The sequence below is a fragment of the Saccopteryx leptura genome, chromosome 8 (assembly GCF_036850995.1).
Source record: "Saccopteryx leptura isolate mSacLep1 chromosome 8, mSacLep1_pri_phased_curated, whole genome shotgun sequence".
Lineage (NCBI taxonomy): Eukaryota > Metazoa > Chordata > Mammalia > Chiroptera > Emballonuridae > Saccopteryx > Saccopteryx leptura.
Window position 1 is genome coordinate 70,809,408 of NC_089510.1, and position 24,476 is coordinate 70,833,883.

A 24,476-nucleotide genomic window follows, 5' to 3' on the forward strand; every position below is an offset into this window, starting at 1 on the left:
CCATTTATATCTGGGAAGAGCCTGTGCCATACTTAAATGGTACTACAATACCTGAAGGCTAGACTAAGGTCTCCTCTAGCATGCCCACGTGGGGGACCTGATGCAGTCCAGATACTGGAACTTGGGGGGCGGTGTAGAAGAAAACATGGGGGTGGTGATTGATTGATTTACTTATTTTTTGTATTGATGGGGTGGTTTGGGGATCTAGCGCCTCCCTCATATCCCTTCCAGTCACCCCTAGCCGCTAGTTACCGGCCACCGCTCGTGCCTCCCGGAGCCCGTGCAGACACGGCTGGGGCGGTCCGACGGCGGAAGGAGCGCGTAGGAAGCGGAGGTGTGTGTCCGCCCGACCTACCCCGCCCCGGACAGCCACGCGCGGCGGGAGGATGTCGGCGCGCGGAGGACGCCTGTCGCCCCCTCCCCCGCCAGCGACCCCCCAGCCCCCGGGAGAACCCCGCGCTCCGGGGAACCCCTGCATGGGCTCCCGACCAACGTCCCCGTTCCTCCGCCTCTCCCAGGCCCAGGGCTGCCTCCTCGGGCCGCGCCGGGGCCGCCCCGCACTGCGCATGAGCGGGAGCCCGGCGAGCCCGTGAGAGGAGCCGCCGCCGCCGCCGCCGTCCATTCGCTGCGGAGCCGGAGGAGGAGGGGAGAGGCCTGGAGGACACCAACATGGTGAGGCACTGCGGCCGCCCGCCCGCCCGCCCCGCCGGCTCGGGGCCGGTGGCGCCGCGCACCCCCGTCCTGGCGGCCCCTCGGCCCGCGGCGACCCCGCCGGCCCGAGCTCGGCCCGCGGCCTCCGTCCTGCTCCCCGGCGGAGCTCTCCTCCCCGCCTTTCCCTTCCTCCTTCGCCCCTTCCCGCCGGGCGCTGCCGCTACGCGAGAGCCGAGGAGGCGGAGCGGAGCCGGGCCTAGTCCGGAGCCCCGGGGAGTTGGGGGCGCGGGCAGCGGCTCGGTGCCCCGGCGCCCCGGTGCCCCTGGCCCCGGCGGGGCGCGGGGGGAGGCGGCGTCGGCGCGGGGGGAGGGGATGGGGCAGCGGCCCTGCTCCTGCCCGGTCCCCTTGCCGGCTCCATTGTGTCTGGCCGGGGTCCGGGGTTCCGGGTGAGGAGCTTCCCCCCGCCCCGGGGCCGGGGCTTTCCCCTCCGCCCGGCCGGGGAGCAGGGAAGACTTTCCCGGAGCTCCTCTCCCCCCTCCGCTCCCGGCTCCAGCACCCCTCCAGTGTCCAGGCAGTGTTGTTTGGGGCGGGGTACCAGCCCTTTCCTGTCTCCATCACCCCCGCGATGCGTCCCCTGCTTTGGAGCAGGAGTTTCCCTGGCCCGTTGGTGGAGGTTACGTTTACTTCTCTACTGAGAACACGGGAGACGGCCGAGCTCGGGGGACGAGGAGGGAGCGAGTACGGAAGTGCAACCTGTTCTCATTTCACAAAATTAGGAGAAACAGACAAGCTACGTTTTGAACACATATTTTATTTGCTTGGGGTGGGAGGAATAATTGCTTTATTACGCCAGTTAAAAAGACCATTTGTGATTTTTAAAAAACAGTTTGTCAAGTTATTCCCATCTCCCTTTTTGTTGGGGAAAAATGTCTTACAAGTTTAAATTTTGGCAATTACGAACCTGATTCTGTTGGACGCTTTGTTTTTCAGAAGCGATGCTTGGCATTATAGTCCGAGCATGAGTTGAATTCCATGCAGGTTACTGTATGAATAGACAGTAAAAATGATATTGTTGTCCGTTGGCTCATGGGCAACATAAAGGCCTCTTTGAGGAGGGTGTATGCGTGTGTGTCTGTGTTAAGGGAATGCCCTAGTGTCTTTTGTTTTTAGTTGATCTAATTTCTGCCGAATAACACTTATTTAACCCCAGCCTTTAACTTGGCAAAATTTTGGTGTCATATATGAACAATATGGTTTAGTTTGCCATACATTCAAGGTTTATATTCTATGGTTAAGTTCCATAAAAATTTACCGTTTGTAAGAAAAATTTGCCATCAAGTACAGGTCAGTGTTTGGGTTGATAGTACAGTGTTCTAAGATCCACTAATCTAAGAATTAGTTTCTGATGTCTTACTTTGACTGTCACAGACATTACTCCTGAAGTTTCCAGACTCTTGGCATGTAGATGGGAAGTAACCTAAAGTAATGAAATGTAATTCCCTGGTAAACATGGTGGGAGCACTGAAAATGGGGTCTGTTCTTAATAGTCTCCCAGTCAGCAGCATCCTGTGGAATCCAGGTTCCTGATAACGCTAATGAAACTGTTCAGGAATTCAGGCTTCAGGTGGTTCATATGAGAGTTCAGCTTGGATTGGAGCTTGTAAACTTCTATCCTTTTGTTAATATTAAATAGCTAGTTTTGGAATTTAGCCATAACTCATCCAATTATACCGGTAGTGACAAGATATTATTAATTTAAAACACTTTCTGTGGCTAAACTCAGATCATGTCACTAGAATTGTCTTGGTATGCCCTTGTTAGTTTAGAAACTAAATCACCATGGGCCCTAATGGAAGTTAATCCATAAGAATTTTTTAATTAAGAAATGTTTCCTTACAATTTTTCCTAACATTTGGGCTAATGTTAGTTTTATTTGTTTTGTTTTGTTTTTGGTGTGTGTGGTGCAGCTAGAGTACATGTTACTGTTCATTGTAGGGCAAGCTTCAATGATGGGATAATCTGAAGTATTTTGTATAAGAAAAACCGAATTGTTCAGATAACTTAAAAATAATTCTAAAAGTAGACAATATTTTGTTATACTGGAAAAATCTTTTAAAAAGCTCAAAATTTCTGGGGGTTTCTTACTTGTAAGATGACAGGATTGGATTTGATGATTTCTAAAGTTACATTCAGCTATAAAAATTTTGGTTATAATGATTTTTATTTGAGGTGTGAGAAGTGTGTAAGACTGTAACCTACTAGCTTTTTGAGTCAGACCATCACAGACTTTTTAGAACTGAAATGACTCCAGAGATTATCTTATTTACTCCTCTTCCCTTTTACAGAAGAAGAAATTGAGGATCAAAGAGGTTTTGAGATTCAAGGTTGCAAAATTGTTGCAGAACTGAAACAATTTTCTCCTGGTTTACTATTTCCCCCACTATTTGTGGTACATGCAATCTTTTAACTCAGTGAAACCTGGAAAAATGGTTGAAAATTGGATTTGAAAAAATATATATTACTCATCTCACCAGGAAAACCCATATTATAAATGAATACATTAAATAACAAAATTCACATTAATGGATGATTAATGATGCTAATTACTGTTTTTAATGGTTCTTTTTTAATGTGTGACTTTGAAATTTAAGATTGTATTTTGAGGCCCTGGCCGGTTGGCTCAGCGGTAGAGCGTCGGCCTGGCGTGCAGGGGGACCCTGGTGTTCGATTCCTGGCCAGGGCACATAGGAGAAGCACCCATTTGCTTCTCCGCCCCCCCCCCCTTCCTCTCTGTCTCTCTCTTCCCCTCCCGCAGCCAAGGCTCCATTGGAGCAAAGATGGCCGATGGCCCGGGCGCTGGGGATGCCTCCTTGGCCTCTGCCCCAGGCGCTAGAGTGGCTCTGGTCGCAAAAGAGCGACACCCCGGAGGGGCAGAGCATCGCCCCTTGGTGGGCAGAGCGTCGCCCCTGGTGGGCGTGCCAGGTGGATCCCAGTCGGTCAGGCGCATGCGGGAGTCTGTCTGACTGTCTCTCCCCGTTTCCAGCTTCAGAAAAAGAAAAAAAAAAAGATTGTATTTTGAACAAGTACCAGAGTTTCTAAGTCTGAATGAATGTAAGCCTGCTCAGGGTTGTCTCTTAAGAATTTGTTTAACATTATTTTGCATATATATTTTTATGTAAATTAAAGGTAGACCTTATTTAATTTTGATAATTATTTATCAAATACCTTCTATGTTCCAGGCATTGTTCTTAAATACTTGGGATATGGGTGTATATATATTTTGTTTCTTTCACTGAATGATAAAAATCCCTCCTCTAGTGAAGGTTACATTTTTGTAGTGAGGGTTACATTTTTGTAGGGAGAGACACATACTAAAGGTAGTACATCTTTTTCTTCCTTGCTTGCTAGAAGGTGTTAGTGCTATGGGAGAAAAGTCCTGTTAGGGAGGGGAGGTGGGAATGCTGGGGCACAATGGAAATGGGGCTGCAAAATGATGTCTGCATCACTGATGAGGTCAGTTTTGAGCAGACTAGATATGAAGGATTAAGCCTTGCAGAAATGTGGTGGTCAGAAATTTGAGGAACGTTGAGACTAGTGTGGCTGGAGCAGTTTGTATGTGAGAGAGGGGCATGTTGGGCATTGAAACAGATGAGGTATGAGTGGTGAGGAGGGGAGGTGGGCATGGTGAGCATTGAAAGGATACTGGGTTTTTATTCCAAGAGAAATGGGAAGCCATTCAAGGAATCTTAGTGGTAAAATAGACCTTGTTTCTGTGTCCTGTAGTGTTTGTTCTATTGCAATATAATTATTTTTCAAGCAGTTCTTGAAGATACCAAAACCCACATTATAATTTTCTTTACCATTCTGCTTCTGTGAGTTTTCAATTCTATTTAAGACTGTCGAGCCCTGGCCGGTTGGCTCAGTGGTAGACCGTCAGCCCTGTGTGTGGAAGTCCTGGGTTCGATTCCTGGCCAGGGCACACAGGAGAAATGCCCATCTGCTTCTCCACCCTTCCCCCTCTCTTTCCTCTCTCTCTCTCTCTCCTCCTCCTGCAGCCAAGGCTCCATTGGAGCAAAGTTGGCCTTGGCCTGAGGATGACTCCATGGCCTCTGCCTCAGGTGCTAGAATGGCTAGATTGCAGCGGAGCAACACCCCAGATGGGCAGAGCATCGCCCCCGTTGGGCATGCCGGGTAGATCCCGGTCAGGCGCATGTAGATCCCGGTCAGGCGCAAATGGGAGTCTGTCTGCCTCCCCCAGCTTCTCACTTCAGAAAAATACAAAAAAAAAAAAAAAAAAATACTGTCAAGTTTACCTAGTTAAAACACAACAAGTCTCTTTCTTAGATTGCTTTTGAATATGTTCTAGTAGTTTTTTTTTTAAACTCTTTATTTTATTTTATTTTATTTTTTTACAGAGACAGAGAGAGAGAGTAAGAGTGAGGGATAAACAGGGACAGACAGGAACGGAGAGATGAGAAGCATCAATCATTAGTTTTTCGTTGCGCATTGCGACACCTTAGTTGTTCATTGATTGCTCTCTCATATGTGCCTTGACCATGGGCCTTCAGCAGACCGAGTAACTCCTTGCTTGAGCCAGCGACCTTGGGTCCAAGCTGGTGAATTTTTGCTCAAACCAGATGAGCCCACACTCAAGCTGGCGACCTCGGGGTCTCGAACCTGGGTCTTCCGCATCCCAGTCTGATGCTCTATCCACTGCGCCATTGCCTGGTCAGGCTGTTCTAGTAGTTTTTATGTAGGCGTTTAATGACTATAGGCAGAAAACTGGGCCATTGGAGAGAAAGAAGTACTTAAATATTTGAGAACATACTGTCTGCTGGTCAATTTACCACTGTTATTTTATTTAATCTCCATTCCAATTTGTGGAATAGATACAATTTTGCAATAGATACTGTTATCTCCTTTTAACATAGGTGGCAATGAGTGTTTATCAGTTTTAAAATGACATGACCAGGGTAAAGAGGTAATATGTAGCAGGGCATGGGTTAGAAGCTTGCTCTCTGGTTAAGCATTTTAGTCCTCCTTTTAACACACACACACACACACACACACACACACACACACACACCACGCACCCCCACCCCCCTACCCCAAACAAAAAAAGCCCAGCAAGCACCCTTTTAGTTTAGGTGTAGAATTTTTTATTAGTTTCACTCCCGATTTCTTCCTTCTATTGCATAGTTTCCATATATAACCAATCTGATTTAAACATTTAAGTAATTGAAAAATTTAAACTCTTTTGGTACATACAGTAAAAAAGCTGAATGTAAAATTAACTCATTGTGGTAGTCATTTTTAAATTTTGAAACAGCTGAGCTCATTTGAGTCAAGTGACCCTTTTCAGTATGGCCTCCTAGGTTGGGTCCCCAGCATAATGAAAATCAGTGAGAAAGCCCCCTTTTAAATTTCAGTATATGTTGTTGTGATAGTGTTAGCCATGACATTTGATGAAGAGAAATAGTTCCAAATAGGATTCAGTTGCTTTGTGGACACAAACAAGCTCTTGAATAACCTGCTGACTATCTAGTTCACCTCATCACTTCAGGTGTATAGATATCCCCCACCTAAGAGAAAGCAAAAACAGAAGGGGGGAAAATGCCACTAAAGCATCTTTTATCACTTTGTTGAACCCGTTTATGTAATTAATACCTAATCAGTGATTAGGCTGCTTGTTTGCATTGCAAAAATTTAAGAGATTCTCTTCTAAAGAGTTCTTTTCCAAAGAACTTATAGAACTTACACGTTTGAATCTCTCAACACTGAACATCGTGTTCAGCAACAGAGGTAAGTTGACATGGCCCATACCTTTGTTGTATTTTTCATTTCAGTAAACATTTAGAGTGCTTATTACTTACTCATAGGAGCCTCATATTTCTGGACTTAGGATTTGAGTAGTTAGTAAATCTTAGAATTAGGATATTTTATTTTTAAAGGATTGTTCTCTTTACTGAAACAAATATCACATCTAATCATTATCATAAATTCTTTAATAGTAGAACTTAAAAGTCTCATTTGATTATTTTTTTGTTGTAATCATTTTGTGGTTTGATTTTTTTTCTTTTAAAAAGAAAAAATGTATATAAAGAAGAGAAGCAAATTTAAATTAGCTACCTTGACTGTTAGAAGTTGAAGCAGTAAGTTTGGGAGAATGAGTTGAAATATGATAGCTAACACAAGTATTTTAAGTAGGTGATTTCTATCCTGTTATAGATAAGTACGAATTAGCAAAATAACTTTTAAGTAATCAAAACAGTCTTCTTTAAACCACAATCAAACATTCCATTTACAGTGGTATATTTTGAATAATATAAATAATTCTGTGGGTGGGGAAGAGAAAATCCTTTAAATTTCCATTAATAGAATGCATTTAAAAAAAAAAACCTGGTAGAAAGGTCCTTTAAAAACATACAAAACAAGTTTGGATCTTATAAGTACATATACTTTCTGAAATACGTTTTCAAATGAGTTGCCATCATATAAAACAACATTGAGTATAATAATTCTATTGTATAATATTCCATATTTGACTTGGTGTAATAGTAGTATAGCTCCTCTTAAAGGAGAGGTCATTTTAACTGTTATTCAGAGGGCAGGAAGTTTACAGATGAATGAATGGTACGAGCAACACACCTAACCATAAGTGATGATTCTAAACTGGAGATTATCATTTAAGAGAATATAGAGTGGTTTTGTTTTGCTTAATACTTGAATTTATACACATTTGCTTATATTTTCTAGCTATAACCTGTACACGTATTTGTATTTTCCTTTGTGTTTCAAGTCTTCTCATTGTGAAAGGAAACCCTTACTTTCAACGACTCCTAATTTGCCACCTTTGTACATTTAAAGCTGTAGATTATGGTCCTACTTTTAAAAAACGGATAGGACTACAAACATTTTTCTTCCTGTTGAATTACTTATCTTATAAATAACCTATCTCTTTCTCCTCCCTCCCTCTCCCTCTTCTTCTCACACACACTAAAAACTCTAAAGGGAAGTTCCATCCCTAAATTAGCCTTTTTAGTTAGGTTGTGAGGGAATGCTTAATGGAAAAATTTTAGTCAGACTATATGTTGTTTACATGTGAAAATATGTGAATATATTGCTCACAATTCACTTTCTCTCCAGTACACACATAATTAGTCACTGGTTGCACTTTTCCGTCCCCTCCCCCCCTTACTTGATGACAGTGTACATAGAACAAATGAAAAGACCATGCCTTGAAGTTAGGCACCAGGCTGCTGCTTTTTAGGTATGTGTGTCATCTCTAGATAAATTGAGCATGAGGTTTGGTTTCCTCATTGGTAAAATGGAATCAGTGATAACCACCTTGCATAGTTGGCACACAGTAGGAGCTCAGTGTTAGCCGCTAGATTTTTAATTATGGTTATTGTTCTTTCTTTACCATTTATACAAAATTTCTTTTTCTCTGGAGTATTCTACTTTGCTTCATTGACTTGTAAAGAGTACTTACTATGTGCTAGTTACAGTTCTAAGAGTTTAATCTGAATTAATTCATATAACCTTCACACCCTGTTTACAGATGAAGAAATTGAAGTATACAGATATCAGAGATTAAGTAGTTTTCCCAAAGTCACACAGCAGTTAAGAGGCACAGGGAGGATTAAAATCTTCCCTGTCTGGCTTGAGAGTCTATACTCTTCACTAATCATCTATTGCCTTTCTGTGCAGGTGGTAGGAAGGAAGATTTCCAGGAAACAGGTTCTTAGCCTTGCTTTCATTTTTTTTTTTTTTTTTTTTTGGTATTTTTCTGAAGTTGGAAACGGGGAGACAGACAGACTCCCGCATGCGCCCGACCAGGATCCACCTGGCATGCCCACCAGGGGGCGATGCTCTGCCCATCTGGGGCATTGCTCTGTTGCAACCAGAGCCATTCTAGAGCCTGAGGCAGAGGCCATGGAGCCATCCTCAGCGCCCGGGCCAACTTTGCTCCAATGGAGCCTTGGCTGTGGGAGAAAAAGGGAGAGACAGAGAGGAAGGAGAGGGGGAGGGGTGGAGAAGTAGATGGGCGCTTCTCCTGTGTGCCCTGGCCGGGAATCGAACCCTGGACTCCTGCACGCCAGGCCAATGCTCTACCACTGAGCCAACCGGCCAGGGCCAGCCTTGCTTTCTTATAGAACTTTGCTCTTAAGTGAAAGTCTTTAGAAGTAGGTAGTCTTGTTAGTTGAAGTGATTTTTCTGCACTTTTGACCTATAATCTATGGGGAGGCTTTTTATAGATGAGTGGTTTGGGATATGTATTTTAACGTTTGGCTTTATCTACTGACTGGTATGTATTGTATATGGAAAGTATGATTTTTTGGACTTAAATTAGTTCTTTTAAGTTTCAGATGAAGTTAAGTTGTTAATCATATGGAAAACATGAGAATCAACATACAGAGCTTTTAGTGAGATTTATGGGTGATCATTACAGTGTTTTGATTTTTAAAACATTGACTTTTGTGAGATGAATACATCATCTCCTGAATAACTAGAATGAAGTCAGAAAATTCCTTTAAAAATATAAAGGCTTTGGTAACTTTCTAGCGTTCAGACTGAATTTGAAACTTAAGGATGAGAAGAGGAAAATTTAGAATAATCAAAATAATAAAATGGGTCTTAATTTTTTTGCTTTAAGAAATACTACTTACCCATTAAAATTGTTTCATTTGAAATTGTTAGGACTTATTTAACTAGAAAATTATTTTCCATGTTCATTGTATTTCTTGAGATACTTATAAATGGAATTTAACTTTATCATTATTATTTTTTACCATAGAGCCTTTCTGAGTCCCTATTTTATCACAATTGACTTTGTAGATTCAGTAGTAAAATATACTTAACTTTTTTTTTTTTTTTTTTACAGGGACAAGAGAGAGTCAGAGAGATAGATAGGGACAGACAGGAACGGAGAGAGATGAGAAGCATTAATCATCAGTTTCTCATTGTGACACCTTAGTTGTTCATTGATTGCTTTCTCATATGTGCCTTGACCGCGGGCCTTCAGCAGACCGAGTAACCCCTTGCTTCAGCCAGCGACCTTGGGTCCAAGCTGGTGAGCTTTTTTTTGCTCAAGCCAGATGAGCCTGCGCTCAAGCTGGCGACCTTGGGATCTCGAACCTGGGTCCTCTGCATCTCAGTCTGCCGCTCTATCCACTGCGCCACCGCCTGGTCAAGCTATACTTAACTATTTATATGATTCTTGGCGACATTCAAAGTACTTGTCTGATTTTTTTTCTAGAAAACCTATTGTTTTAAATGTGATTTTTATAGTTCTTGGATAAAAAAGTTGCAAGTGTGTGATAGATTTAAGTATTAAATAATATCTACTGATAATCTGATCATTGTATTTTTATTTTATAAAGATGAGCAAATAAGAGCTGCTTACTGCTCAGATTATGATAGTACGTACTTCTAATTTTGGTAACCTTTGCTACAATTGTAATTAGCTTTCTAGTATAAGAGACAGCATTTTTTCCCTTTCTTACCTCTTTTTTTCCTCTCTTCTTCTCTTCTCCTTCTCCCTCCATTCCCCTCTCCCCCCCCCTTTTTTTTTAAAGTTTATTACTTATTGATTTTAGTAAGGCAGAGAAAGAGAGAGAGAGAGAGAGAGACAGGACCATGAATCTGTTCCTGTATGTGCCCTTACCAGGGATCAAACTGGCAACCCCTGCACTTGGAGATGATGCTCTAACCAACTGAGCTATCTGGCCAGGGCCCCCTTTTTTGCTAAAATAAAAAAATCAGAATATATCCTGTATTTTATACATTTTACATACCAGTGTTGAATTTCCTTGAAAATTTGATGCTATTCTAGATAATTTTCACATTTAAGTACTAAATATTGTATTGCCTAATCTTCTTCTTCTTCTTCTTCTTCTTCTTTTTTTTTTTTTTTTTTTTGTATTTTTCTGAAGCTGGAAACGGGGAGAGACAGACAGACTCCCCCACGCGCCCAACCGGATCCACCCAGCACGCCCACCAGGGGGCAATGCTCTGCCCACCAGGGGGCGATACTCTGCCCCTCCGTGGCGTCGCTCTGCTGCGACCAGAGCCACTCTAGTGCCTGGGGCAGAGGCCAAGGAGCCATCCCCAGCGCCTGGGCCATCTTTGCTCCAGTGGAGCCTCGGCTGCGGGAAGGGAAGGGAGAGACAGAGAGGAAGGAGGGGGGTGGGTGGAGAAGCAGATGGGCGCTTCTCCTGTGTGCCCTGGCCGGGAATCGAACCCGAGACTTCTGTACGCCAGGTCGATGCTCTACCACTAAGCCAACCGGCCAGGGCTGTATTGCCTAATTTTATTTAGTGACCACTTTAGTTCCTTTTAAATAGATCCTAAGTCAATGGCATATACTGCAATTGAGTGCTGACTTGTAGTTGTCATATGTTTTTGGTCTTAGGAAGATTCCCCAACTAGGTTTATTGTAGAAATAGAAAAAGCCCATATGTTTTTCTTCCACTTGAGTTTCTGCCCATCCTCTCATCCCTTATGAAATAATTCTTTGCTGGCTAGATACCCTTTTTCTCTTCCATAGTTGATAGAAATTTAAGCCTTTGATGTCATACTCTCAAAAGACCTTGCCTGGTGCCCCTATAAGGCCTGGAAATAGGGGATGGGAGTGTTACAGCTCTCCTAAATAGGCTTGACAAAGGGCCGGTCAGTGTAGTCCACGCCAGGTTTGCTCTAGGACAGCCTTTGAGGCCACAGAATTGAGTGCATCCTCCTTAGAAGGAGGAGAGGTGTTAAGATTTTTATTCTAGGTACAGAGAGTAGATAAGAGACATATGAGCATGTGTGATATGTACAGGAAGGGGGTGGAGGGTACTGATTAGACTGCAGGAATGAGAATGTTTATTACCGCTTGGCCTGTACTGTCAGGTCTCTGCCAGGTATTGCTCATTTGCCTCTGTGGTGTTGGAAATGAGCAGCTGAAGCCCTTTTTCTTAAAATAAATTTATATTGCCCATATACTGGATATTTAAACCAGTTAATAGTGCACATTTACATATACATAGACATTATTGCATAAACATTTTTCAAATAAGATATGACATGGAATTTGATAAATCATTTGTATAATGTTATTAGTTTGTATGGATAAGATGGATTTTTTAAAAATCTTTGTTCCCCAATTTTCTAATATCTTGCTAACAGGAAATCATTAGGAGAATGAACAGCTCTTTTTGCCTTGCAGAATTGACTTATGCTGTGTTTTTCCTTCTCTTTAGCAAAAGTGATTCAAGTTTCAGGGAACAGTGTACTGGATTTAATATTATATAATAAAACCCCAAGAATCCTGATTGGTTTGCTGCCTCCAACAGCAATTAGGAGAATGGAGGAAAAGTTATACAAAAGAAGTTGTATCAGGTTTACTTAAAAGTAATTTCCAGGATGTGGCCTATAGTTGTTAATACTTCTTGGTTAATCTCCAACACTTTGTATAACATTATATAGTGATCACTGATGATCACAGTGACCCTTATGTACTTCCCTGTTCTTTGAAGATTAAAATGTATGTCAGTATACTATATCTCAAGGAAGAAAGGTATACACATTTAAAAAATTTAATAACAAAAGTTGAAATCAAAGTTGTTTCCTTTCACTTAAAGAGTATATTAAAATAAGACAGGTACTTTCCACCTGATCAGTTGGTGGCGCAGCGGTGTTGACCTGGGACCACGAGGGCCCAGGTTTGAAACCCCGCGGTTGCCGGCTTGAGCACAGGCTCATCAGGCTTGAGCATAGGCTTGCTGGCTTGAGCGTGGATCATAGTATCATAGTCATGACCCCATGGTCGCTGGCTTGAGCCCAAAGGCTGCTGGCTTGAAGCCCAAGGTCACTGGCTCAGCTGGAGGCCCCCCCACTCCCTCTCCATCAAGGCACATATGAGAAAGCAATCAATGAACAACTGAAGTGCCACAACTATGAGTTGATGCTTCCTATCTCCCCTCCTCTCCTCATAGTTTCCTTAGGATTTGATTTCTATGTTGGTTTGTTGTAATTGAATAAGTTTTTAAATTTTTTTCAATAGAGATAGACATTTAAGAGATGTGTTGTATAATTGGATATGAATTACTGGTGTCCAGAGGCGGTAGTTATTAGTGAAGTATCAGAAGGTTAGTGAATTTATAGTTGTTTTTTTTTTTTGTATTTTTCTGAAGTGAGAAGCAGGGAGGCAGAGAGACAGACTCCGGCATGTGCCCAATCAGGATCCACCCAGCATGCCCACCTGGGGCAATGCTTTGTTGCTCTGTTGCAAATGGAGCCGTTCTAGTGCCTGAGGCGGAGGCCATGGAACCATCCTCAGCACCCGGGCCAACTTTGCTCCAATGGAGCCTTGGCAGCAGGAGGGGAAGAGAGAGACAGAGAGAAAGGAGACAGGGAAGGGTGGAGAAGCAGATGGGCACTTCTCCTGTGTGTCTTGGTCGGGAATCGAACCCGGGACAGCCACACGCCGGGCTGATGCTCTACCACTGAGCCAACCGGCCAGGGCCTATAGTTTCTTAAATTTAATGGACAGAGGTTGAGATTTTAATCTGTAATCCGAGCAATAGCATTTTTACAGAAAGAAAAGAGTATGGTTGGCAGGTCAGACTCCAGGGCATAAATGTTTTTCATGTTTGATTTTGTGTAGTATTATTTTTATTCTGTGTTAGGTAGAAATATATCTTTGGCAGTTCTTTTCCTGAAAATTTTAAAAGGCTTAGAGTATGTACAGCAAGTAGTTTGGTTTATGTGAAGATTACTAACTCTGATTCACAAGACCTTTCTGTTCTTATTCCATTTCCACTAATAATAACCTGGGTAATTTTCTTTTTCAAATTTTTTCAAATGTCTATTTTATTGATTTAGAGAGAGAAGAAAGTTGTGCACGCAAGTGAAAGGGAGAGAGAGAGAGAGATGGAGATAGAGGGAGGAACAGTGATCTGTTCCAATATGGGCCCTAACCGGTGATTGAACTCACAACCTCTCTTTTGGGACGATGCTCTAACTAACTGAGCTATCTGGCCAGGGCCATAACCTGGGTAATGTTTGAACAAATTCCTTAACCCTCTGGGTCTGTTTTGTCATCTGTACAATCAGAGGGTTGAGGTATGTAATCTGTTAATGTTGCCAGAGCAAATATTCTGGGGTTTTCAGATGTGTTGCTTATACTACAGAACCGCTGTATCTATTAATGTGTGCCTTACACACATGCTTTTCCCTCCATCATTTGCAGTAGTAGCTCAGAAGAATCCAAGTATTTTGCTAAGTGATGGCATTAGAACTTGTGAGGGAGAAGAATGATAGTGGGAGGCTGACTTTCCACAGGAGATCAGGTTGGTGGGAGGGGAGGGAGAACATGGGCCTTGGTACTGGGAGAGAGAAGATGGCCTATTTCTCTGCTTCTTTTTGCTTAGGGTCCAGGTCTGATGAGGAATGAATCAATGTAACACAAGGCAAGTGAGAAGAGGTTATTACAGTCGAGAGGCTGTTTTGAAAGAGCCTATACTAGGCTCAAGCTAAGGGAAAGAGGTGATTCTTTCAGGGGAAAAAGGCAGAATCTTATTCAAATTACGTTGGTTGGAAGGATGCACGGTACTTATTCATAATTTCAGGCCTTCTGATTTGAATGAAAATATGAAATTGAACACCACCAGGAAAAATGTAGAGTAATCATAGTCTGTTGCTCTCTCACATTTGCTTAAAAAATAGCAAGAAAACAAGGGAAGTGGGGTTGGGAGGAGAATTGTACCCTGTATCTTTTATACTGGGCTTTAGGACTGCAGCAAACACCTGTAAATCTCATTGTTACCCAGGGTCATTTGACTGTTTTGGCTGGCTAGATAGTGTGAATTTTTTCTCCACCACTCCTTATATATACAGTGCGTCCGTAAAGTCATGGTGCACTTTTGACCGGTCACAAGAAAGCAACAAAAGACGATAGAAATGTGAAATCTGCACCAAATAAAAGGAAAACCCTCCCAGTTTCTGTAGGATGATGTGGCAGCATGTACACATGCGCAGATGATGACATACCACCGTGTATACAGCGGAGCAGCCCACGGCCATGCCAGTCAAGATGTGGACGGTACAGAGGAAAGTTCAGTGTGTTCTGTGGCTTGCTAAATTCGAATCCGTGACCAAAGTGCAACGTGAATATCGGCACGTTTATAACGAAGCGCCACCACATAGGAATAACATTACTCGGTGGGATAAGCAGTTGAAGGAAACCGGCAGTTTGGTGGAGAAACCCCGTTCTGGTAGGCCACCAGTCAGTGACGAGTCTGTAGAGGCTATACGGGATAGCTACCTAAGGAGCCCTAAAAAATCTGTGCGTGAGCCCACATCAAACTGCACTGAATAGGTATGAAACTGGGAAATTGGGAAAGTTTTCCTTTTATTTGTTGCAGATTTCACATTTCTATCATCTTTTGTTGCTTTCCTGTGACTGGTCAAAATTGCACCATGACTTTACGGACTATATATACCTTTAGAACACTGTGCGTGGTCAAGGTCTTGAGAGTAGCTATACATCCCTCTACAGCAGGGGTCGGGAACCTATGGCTTGAGAGCCAGATGTGGCTCTTTTGATGGTTGCATCTGGCTCACAGACAAATCTTTAATAAAAAAAATAATAATGTTAAAAATATAAAACATTCTCATGTATTACAATCCATTCATTTCCTACCGCTCATGTAAATGGTTGCAGGTGGCTGGAGCCAATCACAGCTGTCCTCCGGGACACCACCAAATTTTTATTGGATAATGTGTAACCTACACGGGTCGTATGGCTCTCACAGAATTACATTTTAAAATATGTGGCGTTCATGGCTCTCTCAGCCAAAAAGGTTCCCGACCTCTGCTCTACAGCCTTTATACATACTCTCAGGATCCACTTTTGGTGGTGAATTTCCTTTGCCTTTGTTCTAGTTTCTTTTCCAAAATGATACTAAATTTTGTTTTAGATTTTTTAAAATGTCTTTCTGATTAATAGTAAATCAAAAATAAATTTTGAGCTATAATGTTTTAATATTATATGAGGAAAAAATATTGCTGAGAATGATTAGTCAGGCATATAGAAATACTTAGTCTTCTGTGATTTTACATAGTATTTCAGTTTATTTTCTGGTTTCAATAGAACAAGTTGAAATCATCGCAGAAGGATAAAGTTCGTCAGTTCATGATCTTCACACAATCTAGCGAAAAAACAGCAGTAAGTTGCCTGTCTCAAAATGACTGGAAGTTAGATGTTGCAACAGACAATTTTTTCCAAAATCCTGAACTTTATATACGGGAGAGTGTAAAGGGATCATTGGACAGGAAGAAATTAGAACAACTGTACAATAGATACAAAGGTGAGTGTTTACTTGTATCTTTAAATGTTTTGAACCAGGTGTTCCAAAGTTACATGCTGCTTATGAGAAATAATACGTAGAACGTATGTATTTGTGTGTATGTGTGTATAATATATAGAACATATGAAAGGGATGAATATCTCAATGGAGCTCTGTAGAACTTAGTTAACTTCAAAAGATCTAAGAGAAATTGCCACTAAATTTCTTTCCCCTAAAATTTCTTCTTAGCCTCTTTATTGCTTCCCCCTTAATTCTTTCCCCGTGATCAAATTTGAAAATGGGGTTTGGGGGGACTGGTTTTCTTCCCTCATTTACTAAAAACTCAGCTGAACTAATTTTAAGGAAACCTGCATGATAATTTTAATAACCTTAAGAGCTTAAAAGTAATATACACTTTAAAATAGTTAAATAATACATAATAGATGACTAAAGAAAAAGTTAATAATTGTTTCTCCATCTTTTCCTTATTTATTCTCTTGAGGGACCCAGTATTTAATTCTGGTGTGGATTCTTCCATGCCTTTTATGTTTATGCAGAAATGTGTATAGAGTTTTAAATTTTTTTTCAAAATTGGAATATTTTATGTATAATTCATGTCCAAAATAAAAAAGCCATTTTTTTTTATTGCTAGAGAGGTTAGCAGATTACATTTGACAGCAGTGTATGAATGCCTGTTTCTCCTTGTATTTTTTATTACTTAAAATTTTTGCTGTTTGATAAGTAAATATTGATTTTTTTTTAATTTGTACAACAGCTGTATTGTCAAGGTTAGGATCAAATTGCTGAGTTTATGGTTTCTTTGATACTCTAAAGAAGTGATTGCTGTGGTAAAATGAACTTTGTTTTAAGAGGAAAATGAATTTTGGTACATAATACTGTTAATTTAGAAAGCCTTAAAAAAATATGAGTAGGTTCAGTAAAAATCCTTTATCACTACAATGTCTGACTTTCTGAATGTATATGATTATGGGACATTTTTCATATGAATAAATGTGACTTTAGAAATCAAGTGTCTATATATTTTCAGGATGGGGCAAAAGTAGGTTTGCAGTTGTTCATATGGAAAATACAATGATTAAGAAATAATGCCCTGGCTGGTTTGCTCAGTGGATAGAGCATCATCCCTGGTATGTAACATCCTGGGTTTGATCCCTGGTTAGGGTACACATGAGAAGCAACCGTCTGCTTCTCTTTCCCTCCCTTTCCCCATTCTCTCTCTCTTACCCTCTCATAGCCAGTGGTTTGGTTGGTCTGAGTGTCGGCCCCTGGTGCTGAGGATAGCTTGGTTGATTTGAGCATTGGTCTTGGACAGGGGTTGCTGGGTGGATCCAGGGTGGGGCGCATGTGGGAGTCTGTTTGCTATCTCCCCTCTTCTCACTTTAAAAAAAGAAAAGAAGCCCTGGCTGATTGGCTCAGTGGTAGAGCATTGGCCCGGCGTGTGTATGTTTGGGTTCAATTCCCAGCCAGGGCACACAGGAGAAGTGCCCATCTGCTTCTCCACCCTCCCCCTCTTCTTTCTCTTCTGCTGTCAAGCCTCCATTGGAGCAAAGTCCCAGGCACTAAGGATGGTTCCATAGCCTCTGCCTCAAGCACTAGAATGGCTCCGGTTGCAATGAAGCAGTGCCCCAGAAGGGCAGAGCATCGCCCCCTAGTGGGCATGCCAGGTGGATCCTGGTCGGCGCATGCAGGAGTCTCTCTGCCTCCCCACTTCTCCCTTCAGAAAAAAAAAAAAAAAAAAAAAAAAAAAAAAAAAAAAAGAAAAAGAAAAAGGAAGAAATAATAATACAAAAATAAGCTTTGTGTTTCACATATTCACAACTGTAAACCTTCTTTTGTCCCACCTTGTATATTTTGTTCATCTTAAGAGTGTTGTTTTGAGGGCAAAGTGGCTTTGAATATTATAGCAGGAAAATATTTGGTCTGTTGAGATCATTTTTTAATGGAACAGAAAGCACTACCTTTTTTAGTTTTAGGAATAGCATAATAAAGTATGGCATTAATTTAATATTGCACTGTTATTTATAAAGATCCTCAAGATGAAAATAAAATTGGAATAGATGGTATACAGCAGTTCTGTGATGACCTGGCACTCGACCCAGCCAGCATTAGTGTGTTGATCATTGCGTGGAAGTTCAGAGCAGCAACACAGTGCGAATTCTCCAAACAAGAGTTCATGGATGGCATGGCAGAATTAGGGTGAGTATATAACTACCAAGGAAATTAGGTACACTGCTATGAGAATTACTGTGGAACTGAATCATGTTATGTGTTTTTAAATATAAATTTATAAATGTACCAGTCCATATACATTGCTGTAAATAGAAAGGGGCTAATATGCTAACTCCTTCCCATGTTACCCAGTGTTCTGTGTAGTCATCTGTCTAGCTCGTACAGCCTATTTTATTTGCATTGTACTGTTATCATTTGTTTCTAAGGGAAGTTCTCCAGCATTAAAATAAATTACTATGCTTTAATATTTAAAGCATAGTGAAATGAGCAAGTTTTAAGGTATTTTATAATGTGAGGCTGCATATTCTGAATTTATAAACAAACTCCTAGAATTTAAAATCTTGGAAGTTACTAATCACTTTTTGTTCAGTTTACATCTTGGCAGCTGGTTAGCTGAATGTCTTGGAATAAATAGTTTGGAAATTCATGGGTACAGGTTTTATCTCTGGCTTCTCGTTGTCTATAATGAGGCTGCAGAAGCATTCTGTGGGTAGGTAACAGGCTGCCCTTTGTTTTTAGAGGGTGACTATTATAACAGCTAGCATTTGTTGAACATTTATTTTATTTCAGGAACTGTGCTAAGTAAGGAAGTACTTTACCTACCTCTTCACAATAACTGTGTCTGAGAAGTAGTGTTTCTATCCCCATTGTAGCGATGAGGTAACCAACGTACAGAGAAGCTAGAATTAGTTGGTGTTAGAGCCAGGATTTGAACCCAGACATTCTGATCTTGAGCCTGAGGGACATTGTAATCAGTCCTGAGGGCGTGGCTGCTGCAGAACCTAATGCCTCTGATGCCTGCCTGCCCCTCCCCGGGAAGGAGAAACTGGCTAGAGGCCCCTGGCTGCGAGGCGGGGCCATGTGAGTTGCCGCCATTGGTGAACACAGCTGGGGCCTTCCAGCACACTGGAACCCTTGCTCTCTACAGGAGACAAACTAGGATAAGAAAAGTTCCTTTTTCCTCTTCCAGCCTTTCATTGCCCTCTATTGGTAGAACCTAACAGTGAGCCAACTGTCAAGAGAATGTAGTCCACCTCAGATAGTCACAATTTAGGGCAAAGAAGGATAGGTTTAAAGTTGAGAGGCAATAAATTAATAACTGGCCTAGACACTGTTATGGCCAAAGCCAGCCCCATTGTGAACTTACTGCAATTTTCTATCTAGGACGGATGTTGTTAGAACTTTTTTCTTTTTTCATTTGAAACTGAATTTATGTACAATATGATGCACTTCCAAATCAAAATTTTAACTTCAAACTAATGATCTGGGAGATGTTATAAGATAAAAACGAAAAGATAAGGAAAAAATAGAATGATTGGTTTTGTGGAATCTATAAGAAACAGAATATTTCTACCTTAAGGCTGTTCTGTGGAAAGGAAGACTTGGTACTTGGACCTTTCAACTCCTTAGAAGTTGACTACTTTGCAAAATAGAGAAAAGTTTACTGTGGATTTGAGATATAACTTCAGTTGAAAATGGTAGGGAGTTCAATTGATTTTATTATACTTTGTATGTAACACAGAGTAACTTTTCAAGAGGAGTGCAGTCTCACCTAAGTAAGAAACTATGCTTTCAGTTAGTTTGTAAACTAGATGTGACTTGTGATGGTGTAAGGAGTATATACTACAGTTTAAAGTGGTGATTGTTGTTGATTACTATACATTCTCATCTGTTCATGGCAGCTGACTTCTGCAATTCAGGTGTGTTAATAATCCAGTGAATTATGTAATTAAAAGTAATAGCCCATGTCTTTTAAAAATAGTAATTATTTCTAACATTTGATCACTCCAGACTTTTTCTTCCTCCAACAAAACCCATACTTGTTTATGTAATGTAAAAAGAGAAATTTCAGCCATTTGATTTTTAAAAAGTTCTATGAAATAAATATAACCTATCATAGGAATAAGTTAAGTCCTTAATTTATAGTGAAAAAGTTTATCTTTTATAAACTTAATTTTACAATGTAGATGTGACAGCATAGAAAAACTAAAGGCCCAGATACCCAAGATGGAACAAGAATTGAAAGAACCAGGACGATTTAAGGATTTTTACCAGTTTACTTTTAATTTTGCAAAGAATCCAGGACAAAAAGGATTAGGTAAGAATTTTTAAAAATTATATTTGGTGTTTCAAATACATTCTAATACATTGACAGTGTCACTTTTATTTTGTAAGAGAAAGTTACGTGTTTTTAGCATAAAATATGAAAATACCAGTTCCTGAAAAACAATGAACTTCTGGTGACTTGGAATATACTGAGTGCGTTAATTAATAGGGTTGGTTACTTTGGATACCCCTTGTGAGCTACTGATTTTTTTAAAGAACTGTACAGAAAAGAAATAGTTAAAATTCCCCTGACATACATACGTACATTTGTTTGTTTGTTTTTTCAGGAAACTATTGTAGTGATTGTAGGATAAGTTATTTCACTATGAATTTGTAGAAATAGCCTTGTAGGATTTCTGAGTCATAGAATGCCAGATAAATATATTCTTCTGGTTATAAATTGTTTGGAATCCATAATAAAGAATAAAAAAAGATGATGTAACATTCATTATCTTATCCAGAAATAACTACCCTTAACAATTTAGATCACTTTATACTGTATATAATATCCATTCATTTGCTTTGGGGATGGCTACAGGATATGGAACTAAAAGCTACAGTGTAATTTACAGTTTACTGAGAAAGGTTGGATTTTGGCAGAAAAATAATCAGTGTGAGGGTTTTAGATAAAAGTAGAAATGAATAAAAGCAGGAATGGTTGAGACATGCTCCCAAGACACAATGGGATGTGAACTAAAGGGTTGGCTTTGGCTGGGCAAGGGAAGATAAAACGTGTTCCAATGATGAGAACATAGTTATGAATGAAGGTCTGAATCTTGAGAAATAAACTTGACTTTATGGAAGCAAGAAAATATTGACTTGATTTTAGTTGGTGAAACATATTAAGACTTAGTAACCACAGGCTTCTTTTAAAAACAGGACAGAAAGGTTTAAATTGAAATTTGTGGGCAGTGGGGACACACTAAAGATTTTGATGATGGCTGTAACTTCCATTAAACACGAGCTTTCAGTATGTCTGGCACTGTGCTGAGTACTTTACATATACTGCCACATTTGATGTTTAACAAGTTTATGAACCATTTATTCTTACATTCAATGAATCATATATTATTATGTGCCAGGTACATAATAATAGAGTACTAGCCTTTTTTATCCTTCCTTTGCAAATAAGGAAACAGGCACAGGTAGGTTATATAACTTATTCAGTGATATGGTTGATGTGAGTTTATTTTATTTTGAATATACTGTAGTTGGAAAGGCAGAGAGTTTTGTCCTAATCCTTCTTTATGTTATAGATTAGAGGGGGAAAGCATTGAGAAAAGGGTTATGTGAATAGGGCTGAGGCTGAGGAAGTGACTGAAAGTGAGTGCGGAAAGGATGAATGCATATCATTAGTATTGGAAAATTGGCCCAAAGAGTGACCAACACGAAATAGAATAAGATTTACGAAATATCTGTAAAGCAGAATTCTAAATTATGAAACCTCATTTCCAACTGACCCTTTAGATTAGATATTACAAAAAAATTTCTCATTTTGCAGGCAAAATAAGCTAGTATACCTAGGGTTGGTTTCTCGTCTTCTGTTGGTGGTCACCAGTTAACTGGTCTGTTTTTTCTAGTTTCTTTTTTATACACAAATGAAAACCAATTACAGTTTTAAATTTATATGTATATATTAAAAAAATTATTTGTAATGTTTAGAAATACAGCACAATATTTTGGTAAGATTAAAAAAAATGTTGTGAATATCAGTTGTGATTGAAAGGGGCTAAATCCTAGCCCCGGCTGGCTAGCTCAGCAGTAGAGTGTTGGCCTGGCATGTGGAGGTCCTGGGTTTGATTTTCGGCCAGGGCACACAGGAGAAGCACCCATCTGTTTCTCCACCCTTCCCTGTCTCCTTTCTCTCTATCTCTCTCTTCCCCTCCTGCAACCAAGGCTCCATTGGAGCAAAGTTGGCCCAGGTGCTGAGGATGGCTCCATGGCCTCCACCTCAGGTGCTAGAATGGCTCTGGCCACAACGGAGCAAAGCCCCAGATGGGCAGAGCATTGCCCCCTGGTGGGCATGCCTGGTGGATCCTGGTCGGATGCATGTGGGAGTCCGTCTCTCTGCCTCCCTGCTTCTGACTTCAGAAAAATACAAAAAATAAATAAAATAAAATAAAATAAAATAAAGGGGCTGAATCTTTTTCTTAATTATCTTCCTAGCCCTTACTGTACAAAATAAGTTATATTTTTGGGTGAATATATAGTTTTGATATTGAATCTTTTTATTATAAAAGCAAAATTAAAATTTTATAGTTAGAGATATATTAATATGATGGTAAGTTGGAATTTTAGATTATAGAAAAAATTGAGCAAGAGATTATGCAGAAAAATTAGATTTAACAATGTTTATTCTTTTAACTGGTAAGGATTGAGCTTAAGAAAAATGTAATATTATTTAATGGATATAGAATTTTTGTTTTGCAAGATGAAAAGAGTTCTAGAGATTAGTTGTACAGTAGTGAATGTACCTAACACTATTGAATTGCACACTTAAAAATGGTTAGGATGATAAATTCTTTATGTGTATTTAAACAAAATTTTAAATTTATTTTTACACCTCCCCCCAAAAAAACACCCCATAGAATGTACAACACAGAATGAGCCCTAATGTGAAATATACCATACTAAAACAAGCTTTTAAAAATACTAGAAATGGGAATGGAGGGAGAGGTATATAGGAACTTCTATACTTTTGCTCAGTGTTTCCATAAAATTAAAACTAGAAATGTCTTAATTAAAAAAAAAAAAAGAAAACTGTAATGAGACAAAATCATAGTGTTGGTTTTTTTTTTTTTGCATTGTTGTCGAGTGTCAGGAATGTAATGACTTACTTAGTTGAAGAACTTAATTAAAGTTGACAGCCTTCCTTTTTTATTATTTTTTTTTTTTTGCATTTTTCTGAAGCTAGAAATGGGGAGGCAGACAGACTCCCGCATGCACCTGACCAGGATCCACCCGGCATGCCCACCAGGGGGCGATGCTCTGCCCCTCTGGGGCGTCGCTCTGTTGCAACCAGAGCCATTCTAGCACCTGAGGCAGAGGCCATGGAGCCATCCTCAGCGCCTGGGCAAACTTTGCTCCAGTGGAGCCTTGGCTGTGGGAGGGGAAGAGAAAGACAGAGAGGAAGGAGAAGGGGAAGGGTGGAGAAGCAGATGGGCGCTTCTCCTGTGTGCCCTGGCCGGGAATCGAACCCAGGACTCCTTCATGCCAGGCCCACGCTCTACCACTGAGCCAACCGGCCAGGGCCGACAGCCTTTCTAAGGGTTTACAGGGCTCATATATTAAAGTATTTGGCACAGAGAAATTTGAAGATCATAGGAGAAGAGATGAGGCCCAAAACGAAATGGCAAAGAGTGACAGTAACAGCACTGTGATTTATTTATGAATAGCTGTGCTAATGGTAGTATGAGCTGGTGTTTTCCATTTTTTCTCATTTTCTGTAACCTTATTTTTTGTGACACTAGGATAAGATGCTTTCTCTATCACCATCTGCTTCAGTCACCTGCCATTTCTGATAGTCTTCTGAATCTTAAATTTTTGATAGGTGCTTCATAAGTCCTCTGTTAAATCTAACTTATCCAAAGTAGCATTCGTACCTGATGTTCATTTAGCTTTTACATTTGAACATCGGGAATTGGGCACATAGTTTTAGGAAGTGGTCCATTCTCTTCATAGGATATTCTTTCTTGTTATCATATAGTTCTTCCTTATTAAGCTAGCATCTTTGTTTGTATAACTTGTATCATTGCCCTTATTTGTCCTCTGCTATCGCCCAGAGAAAGTCTAACCTTAAAAGTTCACTGTCACCTGACCAGGTGGTGGTGCAGTGGATAGAGCGTCGGACTGGGATGCAGAGGACCCAGGTTCTAGACCCCGAGGTCGCCAACTTGAGTGCAGGCTCATCTGGCTTGAGCAAAAAAAGCTCACAAGCTTGGAGCCAAGGTCGCTGGCTCGAGCAAGGGGTTACTCGGTTTGCTGAAGGCCCACGGTCAAGGCACATATGAGAAAGAAATCAATGAACAACTAAGGTGTCGCAATGCGCAACAAGAAACTAATGATTGATGCTTCTCATCTCTCTCCATTCCTGTCTGTCTGTCCCTATCTATCCTTCTCTCTGACTCTCTGTCCCTG

At 40.6% G+C, this 24,476-nt stretch overlaps 1 protein-coding gene across 2 annotated transcripts in view; it reads left to right on the forward strand.

Moving 5' to 3' along the window:
* Positions 1 to 433: 433 nt before the first annotated feature.
* Positions 434 to 24,476, forward strand: part of DCUN1D1 (defective in cullin neddylation 1 domain containing 1) — a 36,512-nt gene continuing 12,469 nt past the window's right edge. Inside the window, exons 1-4 of one of the 2 annotated variants that reach the window (XM_066347140.1) lie at positions 434 to 672; positions 15,788 to 16,004; positions 18,032 to 18,200; positions 20,201 to 20,331. In XM_066347140.1, coding sequence (XP_066203237.1) covers positions 670 to 672; positions 15,788 to 16,004; positions 18,032 to 18,200; positions 20,201 to 20,331 — 520 coding nt within the window. In that variant the 5' untranslated portion in view covers positions 434 to 669. Of the gene's footprint in view, positions 673 to 1,236; positions 1,390 to 15,787; positions 16,005 to 18,031; positions 18,201 to 20,200; positions 20,332 to 24,476 lie in introns of those variants that run through there. The other variant, XM_066347141.1, reaches the window with a different exon arrangement.